The following is a 13,476-nucleotide window of genomic DNA, read 5'->3' on the forward strand; positions in this document are numbered from 1 at the left end:
CGTCATGTATCAATACATATTTATTTGAGCTGGTGGTAGCACTTGTTAGTATTAAGAACGGAAAGGAGCATGCAGTGTTTATTAGCTGCATTGTTTGTGAGCACTTGTGGGATTAGGTCATAAATACGCCATCCGCCCGTGCGACGTACTGTAGCTGCGATTCCCCCAGAAGGCCACCCGCGGCCATTAGTGTGAGCGGCGACCGGCGGCCCGCCCGGCGCTTTGCTCGTCCCCCCTGCTTTCTTTGCGAGGCGGACAGCTTGTGCTGCTGCGCCAAGGACAGGAAGTGCTCGCCGAGGGGACAGGAAGTGTTCACCGCCGCCGTTAGCCGAGGCCTGGAACTGAGATAATGCCATTGTGTAAGCAAGCCCGCTTGACCTCTCCCTGGAGCGCTCGCCCGTCCAGAGGCTGGCGTCGAGAGGACCCGGCCCCCGCCCAGCCCCAGACTCCCCAGGCACGGGGCGTAGGGATGGGAGGACGGGTGGAGGACGAGGGGGCGGCAGCGGGGCGGGGGGGGGGGGGGGGGGGGTCTCCCAGCGCAGGCTTAACTCCGTGCTTCACCTTAGTGGAGGAAATGTGGCGAGCACGCCAGACTTTACGGCTTCTCCAATCAAACGATGGCATGCTCCACACCCAGACATTCCCAGAGACACCCACACGCCGTGTCTCGCTGGTAAAATGGACGATGACAGCGTTACGGTGCAGATCCGCTCCCGTGCGGACATCCAGTCCACATAACCCGGGGTCGCCCTAGGAACGTCCCTCGTATTTCTGTCAACCCTTTTTGACGCGGGTAAAACGGGAGCAGAGGGGCTGCCGGCTGTGATAAGAACGCAACAAACGGGCTTTTTGCTGAACCGACAAACAACTCGGGAGTGGACGGCTGCGTGGGCAGTTGGCCTGTCGCTACTTTAACCCCTCGCCGTAGAGGAAGGACGCCAGAGTTCAAGTGCATCAAGATATATAAAGAATGCTTCATACACAAGTCAACTGGAAGGGCAGCAAGAATAGTCAGCAGCATTTCAAGGATATATATATATATATATATATATATATATATGGGAAAGGATTGTGAGCAGTATTGCATGGAGCGATAACCATGCGTGTATAATAAATACTGTATATCCAGATGTGAGCGACAAACTGCACATGAATAAATACATTGTACATGCACAATATAGACGTGAATGTGGACAGCAGTAAAAAAATAGTCAGCAGCATTGCAGTTCCACGTAATGGTCCAAAATATTAGGAACAGCCATTGAATCACTTTTTTAAATAATGACACATATTTTTGGGATATATTTAAACTTGTATCACACAGAATTTTGTAACTGTAAAGTGTACATTTTCTAATCAATTTGCAGCATTTAAGCGTAACCTTCTAAATAAGGGCAACAAGAGGCAACTCTTCAACACCTTGGTGGGTTTAAACCACGCCCCCCTGCGCGCTGATTGGCTGTGCGCGCTTATAAGAAACTCCAACTGTCACGCACGCGGAGTCAGTGCGCTTCCCGGCAGCGACCCAATGGGTGGGACTCAATCACTTTAAAGTTGAATCAAGATTTGCAGCGATTTTACTATTTTACTTGTTTGAATTTAAACAATTTTCGGGAGATGAGCAGTCCCGATGCGGGCTACGCCAGCGACGATCAGAACCAGGCAAGGTGCGCGATGTCAGTCATGATGCCTGGGATGGGACACTGCCAGTGGGCCGACCCCCTCAGCCCACTCGGGGAGCCCAAGGCGAAGGGCGAGGCGTCCGCCGGGCTCGGCGCGGCTGCGGCGGCGGTCGCTGGAGGTGCGGCCGGAGGGAACCACCAGAGTCGCGGCAAGAGCGAGCCGAGGATCCGGCGACCCATGAACGCCTTCATGGTGTGGGCGAAAGACGAGCGCAAGCGGCTGGCGCAGCAGAACCCGGACCTGCACAACGCCGAACTCAGCAAAATGTTGGGTAAGTCACCCATACGTAATTTCATCCCGTTTTAGGTTTTTATGACTTTAGTAGATGAGGGTTTTTCTTATTTTGCCGCGTTGGTTCCATTGGGTTTGGTTTCACACGTTTATTACATCCAAGCACCGGTAAATAATCACATTCTACTGTAATTGTAACGTTGAATAGAAATATCATGTTTATTCCACTGAAACATAAGTCAATGCTCATATAACATGTATTAATAAGATATTTATTCTATTTAAACGTAAGTCAGTGCTCATATAAAATGTATTAATATGACATTTATTACACTTAATGCTAAGTTAGCGGTCATGAAATGTATCAAACCATATTTATTGTCGTGTAAAGTGAGAAATAAATTGTCTATTTCCAGTGAGGGGTATTTTATTCTCATTTTTCTTTCATATAAGTGAGTGGGGTTATAGAAATATTTGATTTTGTACCACTTTTATCCGACTGTAAAACCACAGAGTACAATACATTTCATAGTAATACCTTTTATCAAACCACTTACAGGTGTTATGTGAGATTGTTTTCAAATAGAAATACTGACAAAAACGTCAAAGGAAATTATATGAATATCACATTTTTAGTTGTCAGACATCAATCGATAACATCATCATTTTATATTTACTCCATTCAGCGCAACATACAAGTAGACTTTTCAAGTCAAACATGATAGGAAATGATATTAATATCATATTTGTTAGTCATGGAATATCAGTGAGTGGACTGACAAGAGTATTTGTGTCATGTATTTCTATATAAATGTGACATTAATGTTATGAAGGAGCTCACAGGTGTTCGATAGTGAATAATATGATGTTAATAAGCTTTATAATAGAAATATTGTACTTTTCGAGACTTAAAAGAAAACTATATTAGCAATGGACGTCAGGTTCAAGTTTATAGAGTGTGTTCATATCCCATATTTCATATATATTTCAATATTTGTGATGTTCAAATAGTTTATGAGACAACTCACTGGGGTGTTTGGGATTGAAAAATGTGATATTAATGTTTTAAAATTTCAATGGTTTTTAAAATTTCAAAAATACAACTTTATTCTTGTAGAATTTATTCTCCCAAAAATAGGACTATAAGCTCCAAAAAATATATGCCGTTTGTTCTGAAGGGAAACAAAAAAAACAATTGATGCAGGGTTGTCAGATTTATGTGATGATATGTCACAATCATATCAGAGCTTTCAATTGGCCCAAAGCTCAGGTAGGGAGAAGTAAAAAGTTTGGTAACAAAGTACCAAGTGTACCAAGGTAGATTTGTCAGGTTTCTCTACTTGAGTATTTATTTTTACTTTACTCCCTACATTTGAAAACAAATATCTGGAATTTCTATTGTCAAAATAGACTCGTTACATTTTGCAACTTTCGTGGATAGCGACGCAAAAAAAGAAAGACGCAAAAAGAATGTTTTTTTGTTTTTTTGTTCGTCAGTTGATAACGTTCGCAAAGTTGTGATAGCATAACAATTGAGCTAGCGCTGAAATAACATGCAACAAGTTAATACACGATGGAAACTTCACTTTTACTTTTGTACGTGAATGCATTTCAGAGTCGGAGTTGAATCAGTACTTTTACGTTTTTGACAAGTACTCGTACTTCTACTTGAGTACAGAGTGTGAGTACTTTTGTCACTTGGGGTAAAATGTGAGAAAAACATTTCTCGAGGGAAAATAGGACATTCATTTGAGTCAAACATCAGTGCACGGCGGTCACCAATCAATTAAACAAACAAACATCATTGGGATGTTACTTGATGGTTAAAAAAAGAAGAAGAAGAAGAAAAAGCATAATAACGGCAAAAACAGGAATACAATTCACTTTAAAAAAGGAATACAAACTCAAAGGTTTGGGGACATTAGATGCACTGTATTTTTTGATTGTTTTGTATCATTTCATTTGTTTTGTTTTTTTCCAGTGCAAGGAAATATTGCAGAAAATGTGAACTGTTACCATAGTGACGATCCCACTCTTGAGCTCATCTGTGACGGGTGCACCGGCACACCTTTATTTTTTAGATTTACAATAGCACAAACTGTAATAAATGTTAACTCATTCATGAAAAACATGTTGCGTTGGCATCGAGATAGATAAATACTTCATTAATCCCGTTGAGGAAATTCCGGATTTATGGTAAACGCGTCTATGATCCTTAAACTAATTACAATGTTCCCACCGCGGTTCGTTGGAAATAGGGACTAACCCGTCCCGAAAATCTGCGAGTAATTCACACCTCATAAAGGTTTAGAATTGCCTATAATTGCCATAAGACTGTGGCCAAGCACTACTTTTGTCCCGATGAAACACCTCAGCTCACTTCGAGATCATTCCTTGGCACCAAAAATGCCAAACGTTGGTGACTACTTTTGTCGAAAGGAAGCTCCTCAACCAACTACAACATAGGTCCTTGGCACCCGAATGCCAAAAGATGATGGCAAAGCACTACCTTTTGTCAAAACAAAGCTCCTCAATTCACTTCAACAACGTTCCTTGGGACCAAAATTCCATAAGACGGCTGCAAAGCACTACTTTTGTGGAAATGAAACTCCTCAACTCACTTCAGCATAGTTCCTTCGGACAGCGCTACTTATTCTGAACACGCTGGGCAGCTAAGATTTACACGGCAACACAGAGACGCTGAAATCTGCCTGGACAAAAAGATCTAACGTCCACGTCCACGTGATGGACATGGTGCTGCCAAGAGTAACACTATGAAATGAGGAGAACAGACTGTTGGGAAAAAATGTAAACAATTTCACGGAACAAATATTGTAAATGGAAATCAGTGCTTATGATCGTGTAGTGGTAAATTTTTTTTCCTTTTTTTGTTGCTTGCCTGTACTTGCTTGCGCTGTATGTATAACATTTCTTATGATGATTGTACAGTGTGAATAAGTGCTTACCCTGGTGACGTTGTGGCTCTGGTGGTCCCGCAGGCAAGTCGTGGAAGTCCCTCCCACTGGTGGACAAGCAGCCGTTCGTGGAGGAGGCGGAGCGTTTGCGGGTTCAGCACATGCAGGACCACCCCAACTACAAGTACCGGCCCCGCAGGCGCAAGCAGGTGAAGCGGATTAAGCGGCTGGACTCCGGCTTCCTGCTGCACGGGGGGTCCGCCGAGCACCGGGCCCCCGGGGACGGGGGGCTGGGCTACCACGAGCACACCGGCTTCCCTCAGATCCCTCAGCAGCAGCAGCAGCCCCTCGGTCACTACCGATCGGACCCCCTCGGGGGCCCCTCGTACGAGAGCTACAGCCTCCCCACGCCCGACACCTCGCCCCTGGATGCGGTGGACGCCGACTCCATGTTCTTCCCCACCCAGGAGGACTCCCACATGATGTACGCCTACCACCCGCAGGGCCCCGAATACCAGCAACAGGAGCCCCTCCACCACCACGCCACCCACCACCAAGGCTCCTACATGGGGCACCCCAACCCTTTGGCCGTGTACTACGGTCACCCGAAGCGGCACCCGGGGGCGGGTCAGCTGTCTCCGCCGCCCGACTGCCACCCGCACGCAGTCGCCGACAACGCGGAGCTGCTGTCCGAGGTGGACCGCAACGAGTTCGAGCAGTACCTGAGCTCCTCGGCGTCGAACTCGTTGGCGTACGGGGCCCCGCACGAGGGCGGCGCGCAGGGACACGATGGCCTCATATCGTCGGTGTTGTCGGACGCCAGCACCGCTGTGTACTACTGCAGCTACAACAACTCGTAAAACCTCCGCGCCGTACTTAATAGTTTCTGTATCTACTGAACTCAAAGGGCAGACTACTGAAAGACTTATTTTTTAAACAAACACTGTTTTTTATTCTAGTTTCTCTCTCTTGCAGGGATATGAAGTCATTTTGTACAGTCACTATTTTAAAGTCTGTATATATACCAAGGTGTTTTTTTTTTTTAATACTTTTGCACTTTTGACTAATAAATTTTGTAAACAAATCAATGCTCATCTGAATTTTTAAAAACAATTATTTACGCCACTAAAGGCGAAAAGCGCCAAAGGAGAAAAATGCTAAAGGCTAAATGTGCTAAAGGCAAAAACAGCTGAAGAAGAACCGTTTTTATAGCCGTTTGGCTGTCGGGCTAGCAAGGTTCCTGAAAAATTAGGAAAGAGATTTAAGCAACAATTTGTAGAGGAGTGGTGCAGTGGCGAAGGAGAAAACATGATAAACGTTAGTGAGGTGTGGTTTGAAAACCGCTTATGACGAGACATGACATTATGACATTTTTAAGAGACGTTTGTGGGTCTGGTTAGTGGGATTACAGAAAAATGACGAGTTTCCGCACGTGAAAGAAAAAGCTCGATAAATGTTAGTGAGGTGTTGTTTGAAAAATCACTCACGGAGAAAACTGCTAAAGGACAAGATTAAGGTAAGCGTCAGCAAGGTTTGCTAGCGGTGTGTCGCTAACAGAATGAAAAAATGTGATAAATGTTTTACATGAACGCTTCCTCCAGGTCATTTTCAGGATGTTGTCTCCGTTTTTTCCCCTTCCCGGCATCCAGCGCAGTCAGCCTCTCACCTGGAAGCCCGGGCCGGCTCTTCCCACAAAGGGGGAGGGGGATTCGTGACCCGGCTTCCCGGCCCGGATGGTTCTAGAGGTAATCTGCGTGTGTGCGTGTTACACACGGCGCCTTGTTTTCGCAGCACGAGAGGGCAGTTTACGCGGCGGACATCCTGTCTGAACATGATGTGGTGACTCACGCTGTCGGTCATCAACATCCACGCTGCTTCTGCAGGGCGTTTAAACAAATAACTTGTGGCGTTGAAAGTGTTAATTCAATAGTATAAGATTGAGAATCGCAAGATTTCACGATACCAGAACAAAAACAGAGCCATACAAGAGTTCTATAGAAAAACTCGACATTTTTTCATTATATCTGGGACGTGCTATGTTATGATGTTACGATGACGTCGTAGCCCTCAATTTGTTGCTTTGTTCGGCACGACTTCTTTGCTTTTATCGACGTAGCCGCAAACTTCAACAACCAAAATATGAATACCTTTTTCCAACAGTTACATTTAAAATAACTGCATTTATTATTATTATTTTTTTTTTTTAGCATTATAGCCGTCAGCTCACTTGTTTGTTCGCCATTTCTGCTTTGTTTTTATTGACTGCAACAACCATAATACAAATACTAATGCCCGTCACATCTTTAAAAGAGCAGATTTCAGGATGCATCTTTTCTATTGTCTCGTGGATTATATTTCATACCAGAACTTGGATGAGAAAACGTAAAATTTTACATTACATCTGAGACTTGCTTTGATATGCTGCTATGCATTAGCCAACATTATAGCCCTCGGTTTATTGGTTTGTTCGGCATGACCGTTTTTTGTTTTTCCCCCCCCCCAAACTGCGACAAGAGCAATCCGAAATTATTGTGCAACAATCATTTAAAACAGAGCCTTATCGTCCGTTAAAAAAAAAAAAAAAAAAAAAAAAAAAAAAAAAAGCACAATTTATGAAGCAACTCTTGTTTTGGATGTCAGCTAGCAGATAATTTGGTGTATTTATAGCTGACAAAGTCTCATTTTATAAATAGATATTTCTCCTCTTTTGAAAGGAAGAGGGTCTTCTCCGAGAGGTCTGTCGCCCTGACCCGCTGCTCCCATTTTAGCTCTTCAGAGGAAACGTATGTGTGTGCGCTTGTTGACCGATCTCTACTTCCTGACCTACTGTTTTGCCCTCGGGCCGCGCAGGAGAATCCCGTCTAATCGCCCTGAATGTATTTCAATTGGGTCTGCGGGTTTAGCCCGCCTGTTGTTCCAGCTATCGGCTGCGTAACAAGAGGCTCAAGGCCCTGATCCCGCCCCCCCCCCCCCAACCCCCGCCCCGCCAGCCCCGGGCCACGACAACGTGGGTGGGGGTCACCTGCGTACGGAACCAGAGACGTGATATCATCTGGTGGCTAATTGCTGGGGGGCTAATTTAGGCAAAGTGCTCACACAGGAAGGAGATTATAAATTCATCATTGAAAATGATTTTTGGGTAAAATATTAAGACAAGCAAAAGCCAAGAAAATGTCACCCAAAATGTACTTGAAATTTTATGTTTGTATTATAGACAACATATGAAAAGAAAGAGAAATGTAAAAAAGCTTTTTGCTTTCATAGTTGGGAAGTGTGATTAGTTTTTATTTATTTCAAGTTTACATTTTTAATACTCTATTCTTATTCAATGGTTTTTAATTCAGATTATGAAAAATGTTTTCATAGTTGTGCACATAGTTATTTTGCTTTTATACTTTTGCACTCTTAAAAGATTTAAAAAATGTATTTTTTTATTTTGATACTTATGAACTGCAGTAAACTTTTCAATAAAACATAGTTCTACATTGCATCAATTTTAAATTGTCTATATTTTGCTCTTATGCTTGTGCACTTGTAACAAGTTTTCAAAAATAGTATTATATTTTGCTTTAATACTTCTGAATGCTAATAGATTTTCTTTACATATACAAGATTATTTCTTACATTTATTTTTTAAAAATCATTTTTTTGCTTTCATGCTTGCGCATTCGCTTGAGTTTTTATTTTTGTTCTTTTGTGCAGACATACATGTGAATTCTGATGTATAATTTAAATTTATTTTGAAATAATTGTGCACTCTGACACATGTTTTTTGTGATTTTTTTATTAAAATTTGTATTGCTTTAGTACCTGGGAAGGCTAGTATTTTAAAAAATATGATTTTTAAAATGCTATTTATTTTTTGGGTTGATTTTGCCTACTTTTCTAATACATTTTTTAACAATTTTTTTTTAAAAATACTGAAATATTTATTAACCTCTTCAGTGTATTTATTTTATGGAGCTTTGTATGAGCGGTCATGAAAATACGAAATGCAAAAGGGGAGCGGTGCAAACAGTGTGTGTGTGTGTGTGTGTGTGTGTATGTGTGTGTGCGTGACGAGAGATTACAGCACACATTAGTGCAGCGTCTCTTAATGACGCCACTGGCACTAATCTGATCTCAGGTAGCTGCCGCCTTTCCCAAACAGCAGCCAGACTATTATTTATTAATCCACTGATGCAGCTCAAAACTGCAACATCAGCTTTTTATTTTTATTTTTTCCTTTTTCTTTTTTTTAATATATAGTTGCAGGGCTCATCGCTCATTTAAAAAAAAAAACGCCGCACTAAGGCGAAAAACTCTTTTGAGCAGCAGAATTCCAGCATTAAAATGTTTTCTTGCCTGCATATAACCACAAAAACCTTCACAATAAATGACTCCAAAATTGACTTTTTTCCTCGGGTGTGTGTGAAGGAGAGGGGGTGCGCCAATTCTGTTAAGATGCATAGGGGATGTGTGACTTGTGAAGTATGGGACATACAGGGAGTGAAAATGGATTAATATAAGTAGTTATTTGGACATTTTTAGAATGCGTGTGGCGAACAAGGGGTGCGCCAAGTCAGCATGTTGAAGGAGGTGAGTAATTTACAACTTATGAGACATACAGGAAGTGAAAATGGAGTAAATTTAGTTCAAACGTTTGAACTTTTTAAGGGTGTGTGCAGGGGAAAGGGGGTGCGCCAACTCTGTTGGGATGTGGATGGGGTGCGTGATTTGTAAAGTATGTGTCTTACAGAAAGTTAGAATGGATGAAAATTAAAAAGAAATAAGAAAATAGGGAGTTGTTCTGACTATTTTTAGGGTTCCTGTGGGGGAGAGTGGGTGCATCAACTCTGTTAGGTTTCTGTAGGGGGTGCGTGAAAACAACAACAACCGAAAAATAACACAGGGTATAGCTGGAAGTGAAAAAAGGAAAAAAGTAGTTTGGACTTGTTTTTAGGGGTGTTTCAGGGAGAAGGGTTGCACCAACACTTCAGTTGGAGAAAGGGGTGCGTGACTTGAAGGTTTGAGCGAAGGAACTCTAAGGGGGAGTTTTTTTCAAGGTGTTTATGGAGGAGAAGAGGTGCACAAACTTGCCAAGTTGTGATGTTGTAGGGGTGTGCTACTTAGTTTGAGTAGGTTTTACCAATAGGAATGAAAAATGGCATAGAATAAGGAGTTTGACTATTTCTTAGGGTGTGTACAGGGGAGAGGGGGTGCGCACACTCAACTTTATTCATCAATGCAAACATGAAAAAAATCTCGCATGGAAAATGTTGTTTTAGTGTAAAGGTCAGTGAGTTAAAAGTTGGTCTGGTTAGGCTTACGTGCGTGTGTGTGTGTGTGTGTGTGTGTTGGGGTGTTCGGGGTGGGTGGGTGGGTCGTAGCTGATTAAGTCATTGATAGTAAATTGCACAAGCAGGCTGCGGGACAGCTGCAGTCGAGGGTGCGTCCAAAGGGTCCTGCTAATCCGCACACATGCCGCACCAATGATCGCTTTTATGGAGTCGGCTGAACACCGGCGTACCACTTGTGATGCGCGCTAAATTTAGTTACACACACACACACACACACACACACACTGACTCCATCGTTTATTTTCCTGCTGATTCCATCACAGACGCGCGGGGGTAAAAATATCGTCCTGACCATGCGTGTGGTTCTAAATCAAACAGGTAGCAGATGCTATTTTTATTTTTTCATGTTTCCAGCTACTGGACTTTTAACGCACAGCTGACTCTTGGAATAAAGCCTCTGGCGACTTTCGACGTGCGTCAGTAAACGCACCCTCTTCCCAACATCCCCAGCTTGGCGCACCAACCATTCATCTGCCCAACCACAGCGTCTAAAAAGTCTTCAACTGGTTGAAGGACCCATACTTTTCAAGTTACGCACCCACTTCAACATTCCGACTTGGCGCACCCCCTGTCCCCTGTAGACACCCTAAAAATAAGTCAAAACAACTCATTTTCTTATATTTGAACTTTTTACTGTAGGCCCTCTACTTTAAGTTACACAACCCCTTCCCCTCTGCACACACCCTCAGAAAAGTCACACATCCTTATAATCTTCCATTTTCACTTCCTGTCGGTCCCATACTTTTGACGTTACGCACCCCCCTTCAAAATCTAAAACCATATGTGAAAATAACTCCTAATGTCTTTTTTAAAACGTTTTTCTCTACACATTTTTATTTTTCATGTTGGTCCCATACCTTATAAGGTATGCACCCTCTTCAGCATTCCAATTTGCCGCACCCCTGTTCTCTCAACACACCGGTTAAAAAGTCAAAACAAATTCTTATTTGAAGCCAATTACTTATTTTCTTACATTCTACCTTCCTGTAGGTGAGTTCTCCCCAAAACGGTTCAAGCCACGCACCCTCTTCAGCGTTCCAACTAGGCGCACCCCTTCGCCCCCGCTCACACCTTTTAAAAAAGTTTTTCCAAAAAATGGTGATATTCTTCCATTTTCACTCCTTGTAGGTCCTATACTTTCAAAGTTAAGCACCCGCTTCAACATCCATACTTGGCGCACCCCCTTTTCACCCACACACACTCAAAAAAAAAAAAAAAAAAACCTTCAATTTTCTCTGTTTGCACTAACTGCATAAGACAGCCTTTCCTAAACTTTTTAAGTCCACGCACCCACTTCAGCATCCCGACTTGGCTCACCCCCTCTCCTCTGCACACACCCTAAAAAGTTATTGCAGATGTTCCGTCATTTGTTCATCTTGTACCAAACATGGGGATGCACAGCATTTCTAAACATGAGGCTGCAACCACGAGTTTTTTTTAAAATAACAAACAGCATTTTTGTAAAAGTAGCAAAAAAATGTGTTCACTTTTTTCTTTTTTTTTCATTGCAGCATATGGACAGAACCATTTTTCATTTGTTCTGTGTTTTGTGACTCAGGGAGCTTTCCTGGCTCGCCTGGAGCCAGCACAGGCCTCCTTTGATCAGCTCCTGAATCCCCTGGTGACATTCGGGACAATTTTTAGTTGGCATCGCCGTCCGTCCATATCGGCAGTGAGTAAGTAAGCGAGTAAGCCGACTACATCAGCTTCCTCTGCAGCCCTTGCGCTCTGCCTTCGCCCAGCTGCTCGTCGGGACCCCCGGCGGACCACCTTCTCTTTTGAAGCCGTCGTGACTAAACAATGGGCGTGACTCAGTCGGGTCCGAGGCGGAAAAAGGAAAACAATCGGTCGAGAGTGAATCAGGAGTCAAGGACGCTGCCAGTGTGACGTGTTCCGCCGACGATTACTCAACCAAACGCTGCTCGCCATTCGGGACAAAAGTTCACTCATTAAAATGACAGGAAAAGTCGTTATTAACGATTATGTTAGGTCCACAAGTATTTGGAGAATTTAAAGTTAGGGCCAGAGGCCTCATGGTGAGACAGTAGTGTGGTATGAATTGTTTCAAAAAAAATGTCAAAAGTCTCAGAAATGTATGAAAAGTCTCATGGTGGAAGTTTCCAGTATTTTGCATTTAAACAGTAAATGTACATGAATATTGTATCCCTTATGTATATTCTTATATATAATTGACTACTTAGATGTAATAAATGTGTATTAAACACGTAAATGTGTATTCAACATGTAATTAATGTGTAATTAACATGTCATTCGTATAGAATTCATGTGTATTTAACTTTTAATTTTAAATTGTGTAAATAATGAGGAATTCATATTAATGTGTAGCAAACAATGTGACACCTTGTGTGTATTTAACATGTAATTATTGTGTATGTAACACGTAACTGTGTAATTAAAGGGCAATAAATGTTTCTTCAACAAGTATATATATATTTTTTTATTGTATACTTACGGTGTATTTAAGATCCAATTAATGTGGGATTGATTGTATCAACCTGTAATTATCTTGTATTTAACATGTAATTGTGTATTTCACATGTAATAAATGTGTAACAAATGTGTCTATTAACATTAATGTGGATTTAGCATTATGTTTAAGTAACACACCATCAATGGTGTCAAACGTAATTAATGTGGGAAAAAATGCATTTTAACATAATTTAATTCTAGTAACATGTAAATAAGGTACAATGAAGGTACAATCGATTTCCTTTTGGACAAATACCGAGTGCTTGCAACTTTTTTTTTTTTTTTTTTTTTTTGCCTCTATGCAAACCACTGAGGTGGATTTGAAATCAAACAATGTGATGAAAGTGTAAACATTTCGCTTTGATGTAAGACGCATTACTAAAACGTGGCCTTTAGCATTTAGGAATCAACAGCCATTTTGTGCAGAGTAAACCTACATTTTAAATTGCGTGCAGAGTGTCCAACAAACCTTTGAGACCCAACTGAATATGAGGGGAAACGTCCCACGTACAGTACACGCAAATATGACAATTGTGTACTATTGTTTTTATGTATTTTTTTCCCCCTTTTTTTTTTCTATATGTCGTGTAGCACCTGTCTCCACTTCCACTCCACACCCATGAAAGATGGTCTGGGAACATCCTGTCATCGTCTTTGTCCGACAGGAAATGCTGCTCTGTGAAATTCGCACCCCCGTTTTTGTTTTTGTTTTGATGGCCGGTAGCACTTCCACTTTATAAAAAAAAAAAAAAAAAAAAAAAAAGGCACATAAGAATATGGTCTAAATAAAGTGTGGTGAGTACTGTCTATTGTGACCT

General features: G+C 42.1%; 1 protein-coding gene across 1 annotated transcript; it reads left to right on the forward strand.

Annotated features, from left to right (window-relative positions):
• Positions 1-1,507: 1,507 nt before the first annotated feature.
• Positions 1,508-5,913, forward strand: LOC133470425 (transcription factor Sox-17-alpha-A-like). The gene is made up of 2 exons (XM_061758812.1): positions 1,508-1,954; positions 4,914-5,913. The coding sequence occupies exons 1-2, from the start codon at positions 1,618-1,620 to the stop codon at positions 5,687-5,689; spliced, it is 1,113 nt and encodes a 370-aa protein (XP_061614796.1). The 5' UTR covers positions 1,508-1,617; the 3' UTR covers positions 5,690-5,913.
• Positions 5,914-13,476: the final 7,563 nt, after the last annotated feature.

The sequence above is a fragment of the Phyllopteryx taeniolatus genome, chromosome 20 (genome assembly GCF_024500385.1).
Source record: "Phyllopteryx taeniolatus isolate TA_2022b chromosome 20, UOR_Ptae_1.2, whole genome shotgun sequence".
Taxonomy (NCBI): Eukaryota; Metazoa; Chordata; class Actinopteri; order Syngnathiformes; family Syngnathidae; genus Phyllopteryx; species Phyllopteryx taeniolatus.

Coding starts and splice junctions, on each gene's coding strand:
- LOC133470425 (XM_061758812.1), top strand. CDS start 1,618: ATGAGCAGTCCCGATGCGGGCTACGCCAGCGACGATCAGAACCAGGCA. Junction 1,955..4,913: donor CGAACTCAGCAAAATGTTGG/GTAAGTCACCCA, acceptor GTGGTCCCGCAG/GCAAGTCGTGGAAGTCCCTC.